This window comes from Artemia franciscana, chromosome 10, assembly GCF_032884065.1.
Source record: "Artemia franciscana chromosome 10, ASM3288406v1, whole genome shotgun sequence".
NCBI lineage: Eukaryota > Metazoa > Arthropoda > Branchiopoda > Anostraca > Artemiidae > Artemia > Artemia franciscana.
The window spans coordinates 46,130,830-46,148,552 of NC_088872.1; the positions used below are offsets into that span (position 1 = coordinate 46,130,830).

The 17,723-nt window shown below is 34.7% G+C and overlaps 1 protein-coding gene across 4 annotated transcripts in view; it reads left to right on the forward strand.

Moving 5' to 3' along the window:
* Positions 1–17,723, forward strand: part of LOC136032262 (uncharacterized) — a 137,135-nt gene that overhangs the window by 89,394 nt on the left and 30,018 nt on the right. For all 4 annotated transcript variants that reach the window (XM_065712509.1, XM_065712510.1, XM_065712512.1 and 1 more), the window contains exons 6-7: positions 5,819–5,972; positions 13,495–13,670. In XM_065712509.1, the coding sequence (XP_065568581.1) occupies positions 5,819–5,972; positions 13,495–13,670 (330 nt within the window). The remainder of the gene's footprint in view (positions 1–5,818; positions 5,973–13,494; positions 13,671–17,723) is intronic.

The window sequence follows — 17,723 nt, forward strand, 5'->3', positions numbered from 1 at the left end:
ATATTTATATTCTAGTTGACTTAAAAACAAGTCAGCTATAAATGGGCTGGCATTCCCCCTCATGGGAATTCCCACGATTTGCTTGTACAAATCACCACCAAATCTTATATAAGTATTGTATAAAACAAATTCTAATAACTCAAAAATCATATCCAAGCTGTAACATCTCAAGTTAACTGTGGTATTAAACCAATTTGTCCATATAGCTTTTTTATTATAAGTGTCTATTTTTAAGAACCTTTTACTAGATAAGAGGAAGGATTTCTTGATAACAGTTTTTAAATTATCTAACACTACATTAAGTGATAAATTATCACTATTGTATACATTGTCGCAAAATCGAAAGACTCAATTCTTTTAGCTGAAACCATTGTTAAAGACTCTATCACCTGTAGTGAATTATTAACACTCCAATATGGATTAAAATTCGAAAACTTTTTAATACCAGAAAAATAGGTTTTAAGTTTATGTACAATTTCCTTTAAAATTAAAGAGAGGTCAGTTGCAGCAATGCGGGTTGGACATTTAGCTGCTCCAGCAATAAACCGTGGTTTAGAGGGATTTTTATGAAATTTTACAGTCCATTATAGGAAAGGGAACTTTTTATCATTGTCATTTATTTTAATATTAAAATTTTTAAAAAGTATTTCTTCAGTCTTTTCAATTAAATTCTCATCCTCTAAATTTACCTTTTCGTAAACATTAGTTGTGCATAACTCCCTTTTAGATATCACAATACAGCTTCTGACAAATTATGGCAAAATTATTATTAGCTTTATCCACTGGCACAATTACAAATTCATTCTGTAGATTAGCAATTGCTTGTTTAATCTTCGCATTATAAAATAATGATTTAGTGTTATTATTTTTTAAATTAGAATATATTTTATTTCTTATTCTACTAATAATTAAATTCTTCCAATTTTGAAAACTCTCTTTACTTTTATTTTCTTTCTTACACCACTTATCAATAAATAAGTCAAAATCATTTTCCAAGCCATCAAGAACACTATGGTTTCAGATGATGAGAAAGACGGAAATTAGCCCCTTTATTCATTATATATATATATATATATATATATATATATATATATATATATATATATATATATATATATATATATATATATATATATATATATATCACATACCTATCACAGACCTTCTTCCACATTCATCGAAACGAGTACGGAGGGTTAGGAGATTTGTGTATAGAAACATAACTTTTAAGGCTTCAAGCTCATTCCCCCCTCTTGCTGAAAAATCCACTGCCCCTCCTTCAAAATGGCTTATGTGCAAATATACACCACTGTAAGTAATTTTATTGTACGTAATTACTGTACGTAATTAGTCTCAAATAAATGAACTTGGTTAAACAAAGATTTTAAATTAATGTCTATATTTGTCTGTTTATTCGACATTCACTCTGTTGTGGTACACTTTTTTCGGCTACTTAAAAATGTGCACTAAAAATTCTAATTTCCTTTCAAATGAGCTTTCTCATGATTTTCTAGGACTATTAGTTCGATACAATCACCCCTGGAAAATAAAAAAAATATGGTGTTATAGAGAAAGTAGTGTTTTCTCCTATTTCAAAATAGGTTCTAATAGTTGGTAAAATATGTTCTGACCTTAATTGATTTTTGGGTGCCCAATGCCTGAAAGTGTTATTTTCAGGCCCGAATTTTTAACTCTCCGTGAGCCTTCAGACACAATATAGAATAGGGTCGGGGAGCAGGTATTATATGTTGATCTCTAATCTCCTTTCAGCTGGATTAAGCCTGAATATGGGCGCTGAAATGTATACATTTCAGAAAATGTTTTCTTTCTAACGAAGGGTGTATACCTGCGACTGCGGCGAATGTGAATGTTTGCAACTCTGACTATTACTACTTATGACTAAGATTGTGAAAACTATCGACTACACCTACTTACGACAGTGATTACTTACAACTTTGACTACTTGCGGCTGCGACTGCAAGCGCTTGCGACTGTGATTACTAGCACTTACGACTGGGACTACTTGGAGCAGCAAGTGCGTGCAACTGCGGCTGCCTGCGACTACAACCATTTGCTTCTGTGATTGTTTGCAACCATGCTACAATCAAGGTGAAACTGGGAATTCCCAGAAACAAAGATTTCCTTTTTGAACAAACCGGTTGGCAATGGACAACAATAATCTTGGACAATCCAATCTCTGAAATTACTTTCCTTCAATTATTTTTATGACACTTGGCATTAACCAAGTGCCATATAGCAATCGCCAATGCTGTCGGTCTGTCGGTCTGTCTGTCGGTCCCGGTTTTGCTACTTTAGGCACTTCCAGGTAAGCTAGGACGATGAAATTTGGCAGGCGTATCAGGGACGGGACCAGCTTAAATTAGAAATTGAAGACCGACCGGATCTGGTGACATTGGGGGGAGTTGGGAGGGGGAAACCTAAAACTTGGAAAACACTTAGAGTGGAGGGATCGGGATGAAACTTGGTGGGAAAAATAAGCACAAGTCCTAAATACATAATTGACATAACCGGAACGGATCAGCTCTCTTTGGGGTAGTTGGGGGAGGGGTTAATTCTGAAAAATTAGAAAAAATGAGGTATTTTTAACTTACGAACGGGTGATCGGATCTCAATTTGATTTTTAGAAGGATATCGTGTCTCAAAGCTCTTATTATAAATCCTGACCGGATCTGGTGACATTGGGGGAAGTTTGGGTTTGGGGGAACCTAAAATCATGGAAAACGCTTAGATTGGACGGATCGGGATGAAACTTGGTGGGAAAAATAAGAAGAAGTCTTACATACGTGATTTACATAATTGGAACGGATCCGCTCTTTTGGGGGGGGAGATAATTCTGAAAAATAAAAAAAAATAACGTATTTTTAACTTACGAAGGAGTGATCAGATCTTCATGAAACTTCATATTTAGAAGGACCTTGTCTTACATACGTGATTTACATAATTGGAAAGGATCCGCTCTATTGGGGGGGGGGTTAATTCTGAAAAATAAGAAAAATAACGTATTTTGAACTGACGAAGGAGTGATCGGATCTTCATGAAACTTCATATTTAGAAGGAACTCGTAACTCAGATCTCTTATTTTAAATCTCAACTGGATCAAGCGTAATGGGGGGGGGGTCAGTTTGGGGGACCGGAAATCTTAGAAAATACTTAAAGCGGTGAGATCAGGATGAAACTGGATGGAAGAATAGAAACCTGTCTAAGATACGTGGCTGACATAACCAGACCGGAGCTGCTCTCTTTGGTGGAATTGGGGGGAGGGGGTAATTTTGAAAATCGAGGTATTTTTAACTTACGAAAGGGTGACCAGATCTTAATTAAATTCGATATTTTGAAGGATCTTGTGCTTTAAAGTTCTAATTTTAAATTCCGACCAGATCCTGTGACGTTGGGGGGAGCTAGAGGGGGAAACCGGAATTCTTGGAAAACGTGAAAATTGGGGTATTTTTATCTTACGAATAGATGATCGGATTTTAATGAAATTTGATTTTTAGAAGGAATTCATGTCTCAGAGCTCTTATTTCAAATCCCGACCAGATCTTTTGACATTGGGGGGAGTTGGAGGGGGAAAATATCGGAAAAAAACTTGGAGTGGAGGAATCGGGATGAAGCTTGGTGGATAGAATAAACAAATGTTCTTGATACGTGATTGACAGAATCGTACTGGATTCGCTCTCTTTGGGGGATTTGGGGGGATGGGTTCAGTGATTTGGCGAGTTCGGTGCTTCTGGACGTGCTAGGGCAATGAAAATTGGTAGGCGTGTCAGGGAGCTGCACAATTTGACTTGATAAAGTCGTTTTCTCGGATTCGACCATCTGGGGGCCTAAAGGGAGAGGAAAAATTAGAAAAAATTAGGTATTTATAACTTACGAGTGGGTGATCGGACCTTAAAGAATTTTGATATTTAGAAGGACATCGTGACTCAGAGCTCTTATTTTAAATCTTGACCGGCATTAAGCCTCTTATTTTCCTTTTTAAATCAATCTATTGATTCATAGAATTTTGTTAGAGCTCATACCATATGATCTCTTGGCTCTTAGCTCTTCTCGCCTCGTCACAAGTGCCACATGAGCTCTTGGCTCTTGTTATTTAGGTATTTGCTTCGCTTTGTGTGGGATTCTAGTAGGTTTGGTCGCTAGTTTATTAAGTAATTGTGGATTGATTATTTTGGTTAATTGGGTGATGAAGGATTGAGATAGGAAAATAAGTTGATGTGCCCCTACAGGACCCTGTTGTGTCCTAGGGAACTCATTTCTTGTAGTTTTGTTGATAATGGTGGAAATAAATGGATTTGAATAGAAAATTTATTTGAATTGAATTGGCTATCATTTTCTTGTTTATCATAAAGAAGAATAGGAAAAGGAAAGATTACCTGATATACGTTTAGTACTCTGTGCCTATAGTTCTGTTTGTGTAGGTTTTTTTTTTATTTTTGTGTGTACAATCCAGCCATATTCTGAGCCAATTCTTTTCTTAGGTGGAAAATATTGTGCTTTAATCTTATTTTTCTTCATCATATATATAATATATATATATATATATATATATATATATATATATATATATATATATATATATATATATATATATATATATATATATATAGAATATAAGATTTTGTGATTTCTAGTATGATTTGTGGTTCTAACATCTCTCTTAACTTGGAAATGTCGGTTTTGTCTTACGTTTAACTGAAAATTTGTGCTAACTGAAAATTTGTGTGAAAATGAAAATGTAACTGAAAATTTGTGTAACTGTGAAAAATTGTGTAACTGAAAATTTCTTTATTATTTTCAGTCTGTTTCTCTAATTGTTTTTGTTGTGTGTGTCTATTAGTTTCTAAATGGCGCACAGGGGGTTTTAATATCTGTTTCAGTTTTTTATTTCAAGGGTTTCTAATTGATGGCTTAGCTAGAAGTGTTCTGCTTTATATAAATTATTTCCACAAACATGTTCTCATAATATTACGTATATTTGTGCAGTTTCTGTTTGTGCATATTACGACATTTTTAGTTTAGAATATGATTTGTAAAGGTTTCTGATTTCCATCCAGACGTTCCAATTGAAGTACTGGGAGGGGAGGGCATGAATTTAAAACATATTTTTTTGTACTTTCATTAAAAAAGCGATCAATAAAAGTGAGAAAACTCTTGTATCTTAAAAAAAATAACCTTGTTCCATCGTGGGCTCTCGTGAAATCGGCTCACCTGTTTCTATTTTAGCTAGAAAAGAATAAGTTTTAATATTAAACTAAGTTTTTAATATTAATAAGTTTTTAATATTTTATATAATAATATTATATAATAATAGTTTTTAATATTAAATAATAAATTTTTAATTAAATTTATTAAATTAATATTAAATTAAATTAATATTAAATAATTAAATAATAAAAATAATAATAGTTTTTAATTTTAATATTTAAAATTATATAAAAAAATTTTTGATATTAAATATAGTTTTTAATATTTAATATTAATAAGTTTTTAATATTAATAATAATTTAATATTAATAAGTTTTTAATATTAAACTAAGCTAGAAAAGGATAGGTTTTAATATTAATGTTCGCCACATGATAGAAGGATAATGGATAAGTAAGATTTTTCTTCTATTTGCCCAGTTTTTGCGTAAGGCTTTTTTTTTATGACCATGTCGGAATTTTCGCTACGATCACAAAGAAATTGGATAAGAATTATCTTTATATTGTCCAAGGAGCAAACATACACTCTATAGGAAATAAGTGATTTCGTTGTGATAATATTATGCAACTAAACCAATTTCTTTTTTGTTTACAGGGTCCAATATTAGCTGGAACTTTTGGCTTATCTATTCGAGATAAAAGCTTGTACAAATTGGGTCTGAAAAATGAAATGATCAGCCTGGCATCTTGTCTCATTATTGGATTTTTCTTTGGTTTAATATATGCAAACATTCACAGCTGGCACAATGGTAAATTGACATTTGGTAATTAATAATTGGGTAGATGGTAATAGTCCAGTTCCCTAACTTATTCTCAGATATCTCAAAGGATCCCTGAAGGTATATCGGGTCTTGTACCAAGGACGCTGAAAATTATATATGATTGCTTAGATTGGTTAAATGGAAAATTAGACAACCATATACCAAAAGCATAAGATTCAATATTCGTCAATTTTCCTGTAGGTAATCTGATAAGAAAATTTTTAACGAAAAAGTTCTCCATGCGTTTTTGTTGTTTTTAGTAGTAGCGGGTGCCAAATAAAAAGAAAAAAACAACAACACGTATTACACGTACAGAATTAGTCCTTAAAATGTACAGGAATTAGAAGAGACAGTTGGGGGGCTGCCGCCCCCCAAACCCCCCGCTTTTAGAGACTTTTGTACAGGTTTTTTTTTGTGGGGGGACTTCATTGTTACTAATTACTAGTTTCGGCGCAATGGTTCTCCTATCCTCTTGTGTTTAACATTTTTCGAAGTTATTCCATTATTCATTCATTTCAATTTTTTGTTAATTAAAAGAGGGCCTTTCCGAAGCCAAGAGCGGGGAGTTAGCAAAAAAACAAAAAACCTGTTCAAAAGAGTCTTTAAAAGCGGGGGGTTTGTGGGGCGGCAGTCCCCCAACTGCCTCTTCTAATTCCTGTACGTTTTAAGGTTCGACTTTGGGACGCAGCCTCTTTAACTCTTTAAGAAAACGAAGTTTTTTTCATATTATTTCTGTACGTTTTTCTACAATCCATGGTGGATGTAATTTAATAATTCCTGTACTCCTCGTACAGGAATTAGGAGAGGAAGTTGGGTGGCTGCCGCCCCCCAACCCCCCCCCCCCCGCTTTTAAATCATTGTATAAAATAGAAAAAAAATAGATAGAATGACCGAAATGTTTCTTTTGCTCATAAGAAGCTAATATTCTGTTATCTCTCAAATGATAAGCTGTCCAGGTGTTATCAAAATTATACACTTTTCTTTTGATGTTGTGAAAAAAACCGCCCGTAAGGGACTTGAACCCTTGACCCGAGGATTAAAATCCCGCGCTCTACCGACTGAGCTAATCACTTGCATGTGTGTAAATATAACTTCTAAATAACTTTTAAATATTTCAAATTAACATGGGGTCTTATGGAGAAAAGCGTTAATTAAGTAGATAATGCGTGGTTTCTGGAAAACAGGGAAGGAGTTATCGGATCGAGCTGAAATTTCGCGGATAAGCTCCTGGGCCGTAGGGGACCTTAACTTGTGAATTTCAGCCCGATCGGACAACGTTAAAAGGGGGGTGGGGCTGGGGGGTCGAAACTTTCGGGGGGTTAAGATTTTCCTACGAAACTTTTCAGGAAAATTACTCGGAGAATTCCGCGTCAAATGAGTCTTCGTACACCCAGATCCGATGTCGGCTGTGACCTGTAGGCGTCTAGAAAAAAAAAGAAAATGAACATTAAGTGGCTATGCGTGGTTTCTGGAAAACAGGGAAGGAGTTATCGGATCGAGCTGAAATTTCGCGGATAAGCTCCTGGGCCCTAGGGGACCTTAACTTGTGAATTTCAGCCCGATCGGACAACGTTAAAGGGGGGCTGGGGTTGACGGGTCGAAACTTTCGGCCAGATTTTTCCCATGAAGGAAAAGTTGGAGGGGGATGAAATTTGGCAGGTTTCTTAGTTGGAGCTCGGGCTACGACATGCATCCCTCCCCATCCCTCTGCGACCACTGGAACCGAAGATCGCTTAACATTGTCGTGGTTCGCCTCTTTATTGAGGCACGAGTGTGCCTCCTTGATAGCTTCCTCATCAACTCCCCGCTCTTTACGCTAAAGTTTGACTTTCTCTTAACTCTACTTTTTAAAACAGTAAAAAAGGAGTTTAAAGTGGAAAGTTGAGTGGATCTCTGTAATTGTAGGAGGGGTGGTACAACTTTGATAACATGTCGAAGATTGGCAAATTATACGAAAATATAATAAATCATTATAATAAATTAGTATTTAGTAATATTATACTAAAAAAAAAAATTTTTTTTCTTGAGGTAGGCACATTCCTCCCTGCTTAAGTGCATGAACATTTAGTGTGGTACAATGTTTTTTTTTATTAGTTCTGTAGATTTATTAACGAAAAAAGAATTTGTTTATTATTTGTAATTTATTTATTACAATTGAAATATTGGCTTATTAATTACTATTCATTTTAAATAGGGCTTTTTTAAAATTATTATAATTATTTTTAATTGTTAAAAGTTGCTATTTACTTTAAATCTATTTAATTGTTATTTGAATTATTTGATTTTTTACTATAGTTTAAATATTAACTTGTTATTTAGTATTTGTCTTAAAAGAGCATTTCTTTAAATGGTTTTTACAATGTATACCTCCCTATGGGGTGCCAGATAGGCATACAAGAAGGATATTTTTAGAGGCCTTGACAATGAATTATTTTTTCTAAAGTTTGAATTAGAAACGCAAGAGATTTCGAAAATTCCTGATCTCGAAAGGGGAGTGAAGGTCCCTCTCCTCGCAGGCGTGCATGTGTACCGAACACATTTGTTCAGTTCATACCTTATTCGTCAGTTACATCCACCGTTAGTAATCTAACTACAACCATCTTGCCATGATTCGGCATATTGATTATCATTGTGATGTCAGTTTGCCCGGAAGTGAAGAAATGTGTTTGTATATTGCCGCAAATACTTGTACCTTTGGATGATGGAATTGCTGACGAGCGTATAAAGGAAAAGTATCATTCAAAGACAGGATGTCCTAACTAAAGTTTTCGCTATTGTTTCATGAGCCTGTTTTATTTTGATTATGAGTGTTTCATATTTTGCCACTACATTGTTCCCAAATGAAAATGGTTCAATGACTCGATAAAAATTACAAAATTTAGTACCAGTGGAAATTAGATTTATATATGTATATATATATATATATATATATATATATATATATATATATATATATATATATATACATTTACATATGTATATAGCACAGGAGCCTGGGCTTCACTTGGTGTATATTTTTGTTTTTGGTGTATATTTGTATATTTTGCTGGCGGCTGGCTTGTGTATATTTGTTTAAATAATTACTCTTTAGCATAATCATCGTGTTCTTCTTTTGTCATGATGTGTCAGATCAGCAGTTTCAATTAAATTAAGGAGTTTTGGCGTAAATTCAATTCCATCCTCCTGTTAATGCATCAAAGAGTCACCCATTTTACAGGATTTGTTTTCTCTTGAGACTCGTTGTGACTCTCTCTGTTGATTCACTTCTAACCGCAGATTTCGTTTGCAATTTCATTGTGATCATCTCTGTCGGTTTTATTCTAACTGTTGATTTCTTTGCTCGTTATATTCATTTGGGATTCTTTGTGATAGAATAGAATAGAATATATTTATTCACTACAATAGCCGGAGCTAGCATTAGCATGTCATGACAAAAATAATTTATACCTTCAAAAACACTCACAGGAAAATTTAAACAAACATTATATTAATCAAACACATATTGATCAAACATCAAATATTAGTCGCGTCAATATTATTAAAATGACGGGTAAAATATGGCCTTTTTGGCACACCCTAGGCCTTTTTGGAAGCCAAACTGATATGGCGGCATGTAGCATTTATCTGTAAGTTCTGGCATTACGAGTGTTTCAAAAATCTTGCAGAAAGTAGTAGCAACTGTAATAGGGCGATATGAAGAACACTCATTCAGCGATTTTTTTTTGGAACAGGAGTAAGACGACCAGAAGAGAACGAGGTTGGAACTATTCCAGTTGTGAACACCATTTGGAACAGGAGATCACGGTGACAAAGTAGTAGGGGACTTCCAAGAAGAATGTGTTTAGCACAAATATTATCTGTACCCCTCGAAAAAGGTTTCTTAATTTTTTGCGCAGAATTCATAATATCAGACAATGAAACAATAAACGTGGATACAGTCTTTTTTGACAGTGAGTATCCGATTGAGATCACATTTAAGGGAATATTCTACTTTGGAATCAGGTTCTGAAAATTTTTCTAAAAATGTTGTTGCCAGGCCTCAGCAGGGATATGAGCTGACGGAGCGTTTCTTTCACTCTGGTTGCGGGTCAAACTTTTCCACAGAAGCGTCGGATTACTCATTATCTTTTCTGAAAAATCAGAACGAATAGCGGCTTAAGGTTACCTGTCGATATTGAATCGAACTTCAGAAAAAAGGGACCTCCCCTCCTAAAAACACATATGGTTTTGACGAAGCTTGCATCATCTAATTTGTTTCTAGATTCAAATTAGTTTGTAACTAAATAGTGTGTTTTCAAACAGTTCGTGGTAACGAACTGCAGTAAGGAGCGACCCGGCTCAATAGTAACCAAAACTATAAAAAATGGAATTTTGATACCAATAGCTACATCAAAAGAATTGCATTTTAATGCTGATTTTAAATATATAAGTTTCATCCCTTCAAAAGTTACGAGCCTGAGAAAATTTGCCTTATTTTAGAAAATAGGGGGAAACATCCCCTAAAAGTCATAGAATCTTAACGAAAATTACACCATCAGATTCAGCGTATCAGAAAACCCTTTAGTAGAAGTTCCAAGCTCCTATCTATAAAAATGTAGAATTTTGTATTTTTTGCCGAAAAGCAGATCACGGATGCGTGTTCATTTGTTTGTTTTTGTTGTTTTTTTTCCCAGGGGTGATCGTATCGATCCAGTGGTCCTGGAATGTTGCGAGAGGGCTCATTCTAATTGAAATGAAAAGTTCTAGTGCCTTTTTTAAGTAACCAAAAAATTAAAGGGCACCTAGGCCCCTTCCCACGCTAATTATTTTCCCAAAGTCAAAGGATCAAAATTCTGAGATAGCCATCCTATTCAGCGTAGTCGAAAAACCTTCTAACTATATCTTTGGGGACCACTTACTCCTCCACAGTCCCCGTGGGAGGGGCTACAAGTTACAAACTTTGACCAGTGCTTACATATAGTAATGGTTATTGGGAAGTGTACAAACGTTTTCAGGAGGTATTTTTGATTGGAAGGAGGGGTTGAGAAGAGGGGGATATGTTTGGGGAACTTTCTATCGAGGAATTTGTCATGGGGAAGAAAATTTCCATGAAGGGAGCACAGGACTTTCAAACATTGTTTAAAAAAACACACAATGAAAAAATAAATATGAAAAATTTTTCAACTGGAAGTAAGGAGCAGCATTAAAACTTAAAATTAACAGAAATTATTACACATATGAGGGGCTCACCTTCTCTTAATACTTTGCTCTTTATGCTAAAGTATTTCTAGTAATTTCAACTATTTATTCTACGGCTTTTGTGATTTAGGGGTCATTCTTAATGAATTGGGACAAAATTTAAGCGTTAGTGTAAAGAGCGAGGTACTGACGAAGGGGTGAACCCGCTCGTATATGTAATAAGATATGAGAATACAAAAGTTCGTTGCGTAAGCTATTTATAGTATACCTTTTGCTAACAATAACATTCGCAAAAAATTAAAAGTTCTAGTTTCCTTTTTAAGTTGAAAAATCGGAGGGCAACTAGGCTTCCTCTCCCACTCCTTTTTTTCTCAAAATCATTCGATCAAAACTATGAGAAAGTCGTTTAGCTGAAAAAAAAGCCAAAAAAAAAAAAAAATGCACATTTAGTTTTAATTATTCCTCTGCGGTAAGCCAAAATCAAAATATGCATTGATTCAAAAATGTTCAGAAATTAAATAAAAAAAAAGTTTTTTTTAAACTGAAAGTAAGGAGTGACATTAAAACTTAAAACGAACAGAAATTGCTTCGTATATGAAAGGGGCTGCTTCCTCATCAAGGTTCTGCTGTTTACGCTAGAGTTTTTTACTGTTTTAAAAAGTAGAGTTGAGAGAAAGAGCCATACTCTAGCGTAAAGAGTAGGACATTGATGAGGAAGCAGCCCCTTTCATATACAAAGTAATTTCTGTTCGTTTTAAGTTTTAATGTCGCTCCTTGCTTTCAGTTAAAAAAAAACTTGTTTTTTTTATATTTAATACCTTTGAAGGAACAAAGACATTTTTCAATTCTATGCGATCAGGCGGTTCGTGGTAGTGAATTGTGAGCAAAGAATCTCAAGTTCTTATATGCAAAAGTGCAAAATTTTGCATTTTTGCTGGGAAGGATGGTCACAAATAAGCATTTGTTTGTTTATCACTGGAGGTGATCTCAGCGAAACCTTGTTTTTGATTTGAACGGAAATTCTAAATTCTAGTACGCTTCTTAAGTACCAAATGAGATTTGTCACAGAAATCGCCAATTTCTGCCATTTTGCTAGATGGAAAAAACTAAATAAAAGCTATTCAAGACTGGTAAACATGAACTTGATTTTAGATACTCTTTTCTTTTAGATACTCTCCTTTCTAAGATTAAGAAATTTTTAATTCCTCTTAGAGCAAAGGAGTTGCGTATCAAATTCTTAAATCAGCACATTTTTCCTATGTGTGGGCCCTGTTAAGGTGGGTAGAGAGCGAAGAGGCTAAACAGCAGTTTCGGCCGGAATTTGGCCAATATGCTACCGCTTAAAAATTATGTCCGCTCCTTATCTTGGGGATGCGCTTTTTAGTACATTATGACGATTTTAATCTGATGATAAATCTGATTGTCAATTCCGTTGCTTTGATTTCGATTAACTTCTTTGATAACAATGTACTTACTGACTCGGTTTGATAATATTAATGAATCAAAGGAAAAATGTCAATGGCAGAAGAAACTAAAAAGTTTGTTTGCTCATCAGGTCCTGTTCAAACGAGAAGAAATCGTCTGTTACAAGAGACGTCTAGGACAACTGAGTCGATACGATCACCCCTGAAAAAAAAAACAACAAACAAATAAACACGCTTTCTTGAGCAAAAATACAAAATTCTACCTTTTTCTTAGATAGGAGCTTGAAACTTCTACAGTAGAGTTCTCTGATACGCTGAATCCGATGGTGTAATTTTCGTTAAGATACTATGACTTTTAGGGGGTTTCGCCCTATTTAAAAAAACACAAATTTTATCAGGCTCGTAACTTTCGATGGGTAAGACTACCCTTAATGAAACTTATATATTCAAAATCAGCTTTAAAATGTGATTCTTTTGATATAGCTATTGGTATCAAAATTCCATTTTTTAGAGTTTTGAATACTATTGAGCCGGGTCGCTCCTTACTACAGTTTGTTGCCACAAACTGTTTGATAAAATAAAAAAAAATAAGCTTTTTGAATGAAAGTAAGGTGCAACTTTAAAAATTCACTCATTCAAACTCAATGGCCCTTCTTTAAGAATAGGGACAGAAACTCAAACTTTAGGGCAAAGGGGAAAGGGTGGCCCTCTCATATACGGAATAATTTCTATTCGTTTTAAGTTTTGATTTTGCTTATTATTTTCAGTTGAAAAAACTTATTTAAAAAACTTATTCTGACCGTTTTTCAAATCATGTAAGAACCCTCCCTCCGTTTAAATTTCTCCCTGTAAAATTATCCCGGAAGCTTTCCTCTTCATGGAAAATTCAAAGAGATTTATATTTACAGGTTTGTTTATCACTGAAGAAATGAGGTCAAGGGGACAGCTAAGGTCATTGGGCATTGGCCTACTTGTAGCCCTTCCATCAGGAGTTGGAGTCGCTTTGTCAGTCCTAGGAAATAATGTTGGATCTCTTGTTGGCGTTGCCATATCTGCGTCTTTATTACCCCCCATGGTCAATGCCGTAAGTACATTTGTGTTATGACAAAAACCTTGTATTACCTGACTGAATGTCGGTAAGATCACATTAAGAAGCCCATGATGAGATAGATTCTCCATTTGTAGAATGTACTTGACTGGTAATAAGGTAACCAATTAGAACCTAAGAAGTGCTGACGTGCAATTGAATGAGGATTGTTTTACAAGGCATGTACATTTATCAAATAGCATAAAGAAATGAAAAGGATGACATTAGATCTAAAAAAAATGGTGTGAACGTGCATATCTAGTTGGACTAAGCTACACCATAGTCATATCTGTCAATAAAATAAAGAAGTTTTATGAATGACACGAGTTTTTTCGGTAAAATTATGGTAGTTCGTATAACTGATTTACCAATAAAGTGAACATACCACACGATGGCTTTTTTTATGTTCTTTACGAATATAATAATAACCCCTTCCACCGTAACTTCAAATTTGAGCATTTTTTTTGACCAAAAATTCGTCAAAAATGACGAATTTTCAATGAAAGTATGAGTTATCGCTCATTTCGACAAAATAATACTTCGTTTTCTCAGCGCCATCTTCTCGGTCGTTTTCGACGAGATAATGCTCAATTTTCTCGGTGCTAAAATTATTTATCTTAAAGTTACTTTAGGATAGGTTAGGTCAAAAATTGCTTAAATTTGAATTTGCGGTATAAGTGATTATTATATTCGTAAAGAACATAAAAAAGGCATTGAATGGCATATTTACTTTATTGGTAAGTCAGTTATATGTACTGTCATAAATTTACCGTTTTTACTTAATTCTGGCACCGTACTTGTATTTCAAAAGCAAAAAATCGAAATTGCAATAAATTAACTTAAAAAGTTTTCACCAACACTTATTTGTTTCCAACTGTTCTCTACTGATGCTACGTCTTCTTAACTTCTACCAGATTTTTGTTATAGTAAAACATGCTAACCTTCCATTTTGTCTACTTTAAAAAATTAGGCCCAAAATCTAGATTCTGATTGGTCGATAAAGGATTTTGTGTTTGAAAGTTGAACAATGTTTGACTCGAGAAATTACGAACGGCGCTCACAATTGGCGCTGTAGTCATGCGTAATTTTTATTTTATCGACAAGTGTGGACTATGATGTGTTATGTGCATTATATTTCTAGATATCAATACCCTGGTAGTTACAGTTCACCTGTAAAAATTATGATGCTTGGTTGCATCAAGTTGTAATTAAGCATCCAGCTATATAGTCTAGAACTTTGTGTCTAGGAATAGAAAATCTGCCAATCAGGGATCCTCTTTGGCTTTACATTAATCATCTACGCTTAAAATTAGCGTTCTGATGCAAGGGCGTATCCATGATTTTTTTTGAAGGGGTATTTTTTTGTGGGAGGGAAGTTGGTGGAGGGGCAACAAAAAAGCACATCAAAACTTTGTTTCTACGTATTTTTGTTACGTATTTACGAGCCGGAAAATATCTTCGGGGAGTGGGTCAAAACTGGTAAACCCCCTCCTGGATATGGCCTTGTTCACATGCATGTATGGCTGGATGCAAGGCTGTGTCCAGGGGTGGTTGGTGGTTTTCAAGTTTGAACCCTTCCCCCCCCCCCCAAATCATTGTCCGACTCTTAAAATCGCAACAAAAATGCATATAAACAAATTTTTGATTTGTTTTTAAGCTGTTTCGCAATCCCCCGTAAGAAATAAAAATACCCCTCCTCTGGAAAGAAAATCATGGATGCTCCCTTAGCTGGATGGCTAAACAATGACCCCTTGCCTAAGTAAGTGCATGGCCAGAGAAATATGTTTAGGTATGGAAGTGTTATTGGTACTTGATTTTAACGCGATTTAAGGTACATGCAACAGTGTTGCTTCTGTAAATAGTAAATCTACAAGTAGAATATCATTAAAAGGCCATTGGGAACCAATGTTTGCCAAGAATGTTTATAAAGAAGGCAATGTTTGCATTGGGTTTATTCTGCTTATAAAGAAAAGGCGCATGGACATTGTTTAAAATAAGTTTAGTCGGTGCGTGTTGGCTTCTAAGGTCTTGGGGTTATACCCAGGGCCCTATCCAAAGGGAGAGGGGAGATTTACCCCCATAGACAAGGAAAACCCCACAAAGGCTCCATAGTGTGTAAAGGTGGGGGATCACGAAACAAAATTTTCAAACATTAAAATATTAAACATTTAAACACGGGCTATTTAAAACATTTTTTAAGCTTTTGCTTTTTAGAACTCCATAAAGTTATGTTTACATTTCGAAGTTAAAGCTAGATGATTCCATCATAGACTCTGCAAATTTTGTATATTTATTTGAGAACAAATCTTTTATCCATAAACCTTCTTATAAATTACGTGTGCCTGGCCTTAGCCATATCCCTTCAGTCGTTCAGATTTTATTTCTGACACTAGGGTAATTTTTTCTGAGCCAAATTATGAGTGCAATTTTATTATTTTTTCCTATCAAGAGAGAAAATTCTCAGGTTTGATTTGGGTACAATTTTTGGAGAGTGCTATTTTTGTAATTCTTTCTGTTATTGGAAATAATTCCTAACCTTGATTTGGGTGCAATTTTTGGAGAGTGCTATTTTTGTAATTCTTTCTGTTATTGGAAATAATTCCTAACCTTGATTTGGGTACAATTTTTGGAGAGTGCTATTTTTGTAATTCTTTCTGTTATTGGAAATAATTCCTAACCTTGATTTTGGTGCAATTTTTGGAGAGTGCTATTTTTGTAATTCTTTCTGTTATTGGAAATAATTCCTAACCTTGATTTGGGTGCAATTTTGGAGAGTGCTATTTTTGTAATTCTTTCTGTTATTGGAAATAATTTCTAACCTTGATTTGGGTGCAATTTTTGGAGAGTGCTATTTTTGTAATTCTTTCTGTTACTGGAAATAATTCCTAACCTTGATTTTGGGTACAATTTTTGGAGAGTGCTATTTTTGTAATTCTTTCTGTTACTGGAAATAATTCCTAACCTTGATTTGGGTGCAATTTCTGGAGAGTGCTATTTTTGTAATTCTTTCTGTTAATTGGAAATAATTCCTAACCTTGATTTGGGTGCAATTTTTCAGAACCAAACTTAGAGTGTAATTTATATTTTTTCCTCTTAAGGGAGAGGGTTACCAATCTCGATTTGAGTGCAATTGTCATTTATATTTTCACTAATATCTCAAGCAAAAAGCCAACAAAGTTGTCAAGCTAAGAAAACCTAGCAGGTCTCTCCCGGCCCACTGTTTCTTGCTCCCTTCTCTCACTTTTTGGTGGCCCTACACTCACCCATCTGCTACTATACGTCAGAGAAAAAGAATGGGACAAACAAAACCATTCAATTCAAAATTGAGGAAGAAATTACTGATTATGGGAAGTAAAAGTCTTTGGAAATGCAAATTAAGAGCTAAATAAAATTTGAGTAAAAAGTAGAAAAAATACAAGTAAAAAAAGAAAAAAAGAAAAACACTATAGGCTGTATTTTTCAATTTATAAGAAATGTTAGTGAGAAGTAAATGTCTATATTTAGGTGTGTGGGGGGGGGGGGGTGTTTGCCAAGATAGTAAAAAAGACGTAAAGACATAATTTACTCCTTTTTTCTTATGTATTTACTTGATGTTCATTGTAACGGACCTTAATTCGGAGTTATTTTGAAATGTGTTTGTAGCATGTTTTTGAAATGTGTTTATAAATAATTGAAAAACTATACTACTACTACTACTAATAACTCACTGCAGCACCAAGCCGCCTGAGGCCAACACAGCTACTCACGCTCCTCCTCCAACCTAATCTATTTAAAGCCTCCCTCTTTACACCCTCCCAGGAAGTTCCCATTTCCTTTAAATCTTTATTTATGACATCCTCCCAACCCAGACAAGGACGACCTGCTTTCCGTGTAGCCCCAGACGGTTGGCCAAAAAGGACAATCTTCGGTAATCTGTCCTCCTTCATCCGTAGAACGTGGCCTAGCCATCTCAACCTTTCTTTTATTATAGCCCCAGAAAGCGGGATTGAACCACACTTTTCGTACAACCTACTGTTTAAAATACGGTCAGTCAGCCGGGTACCCAGAACA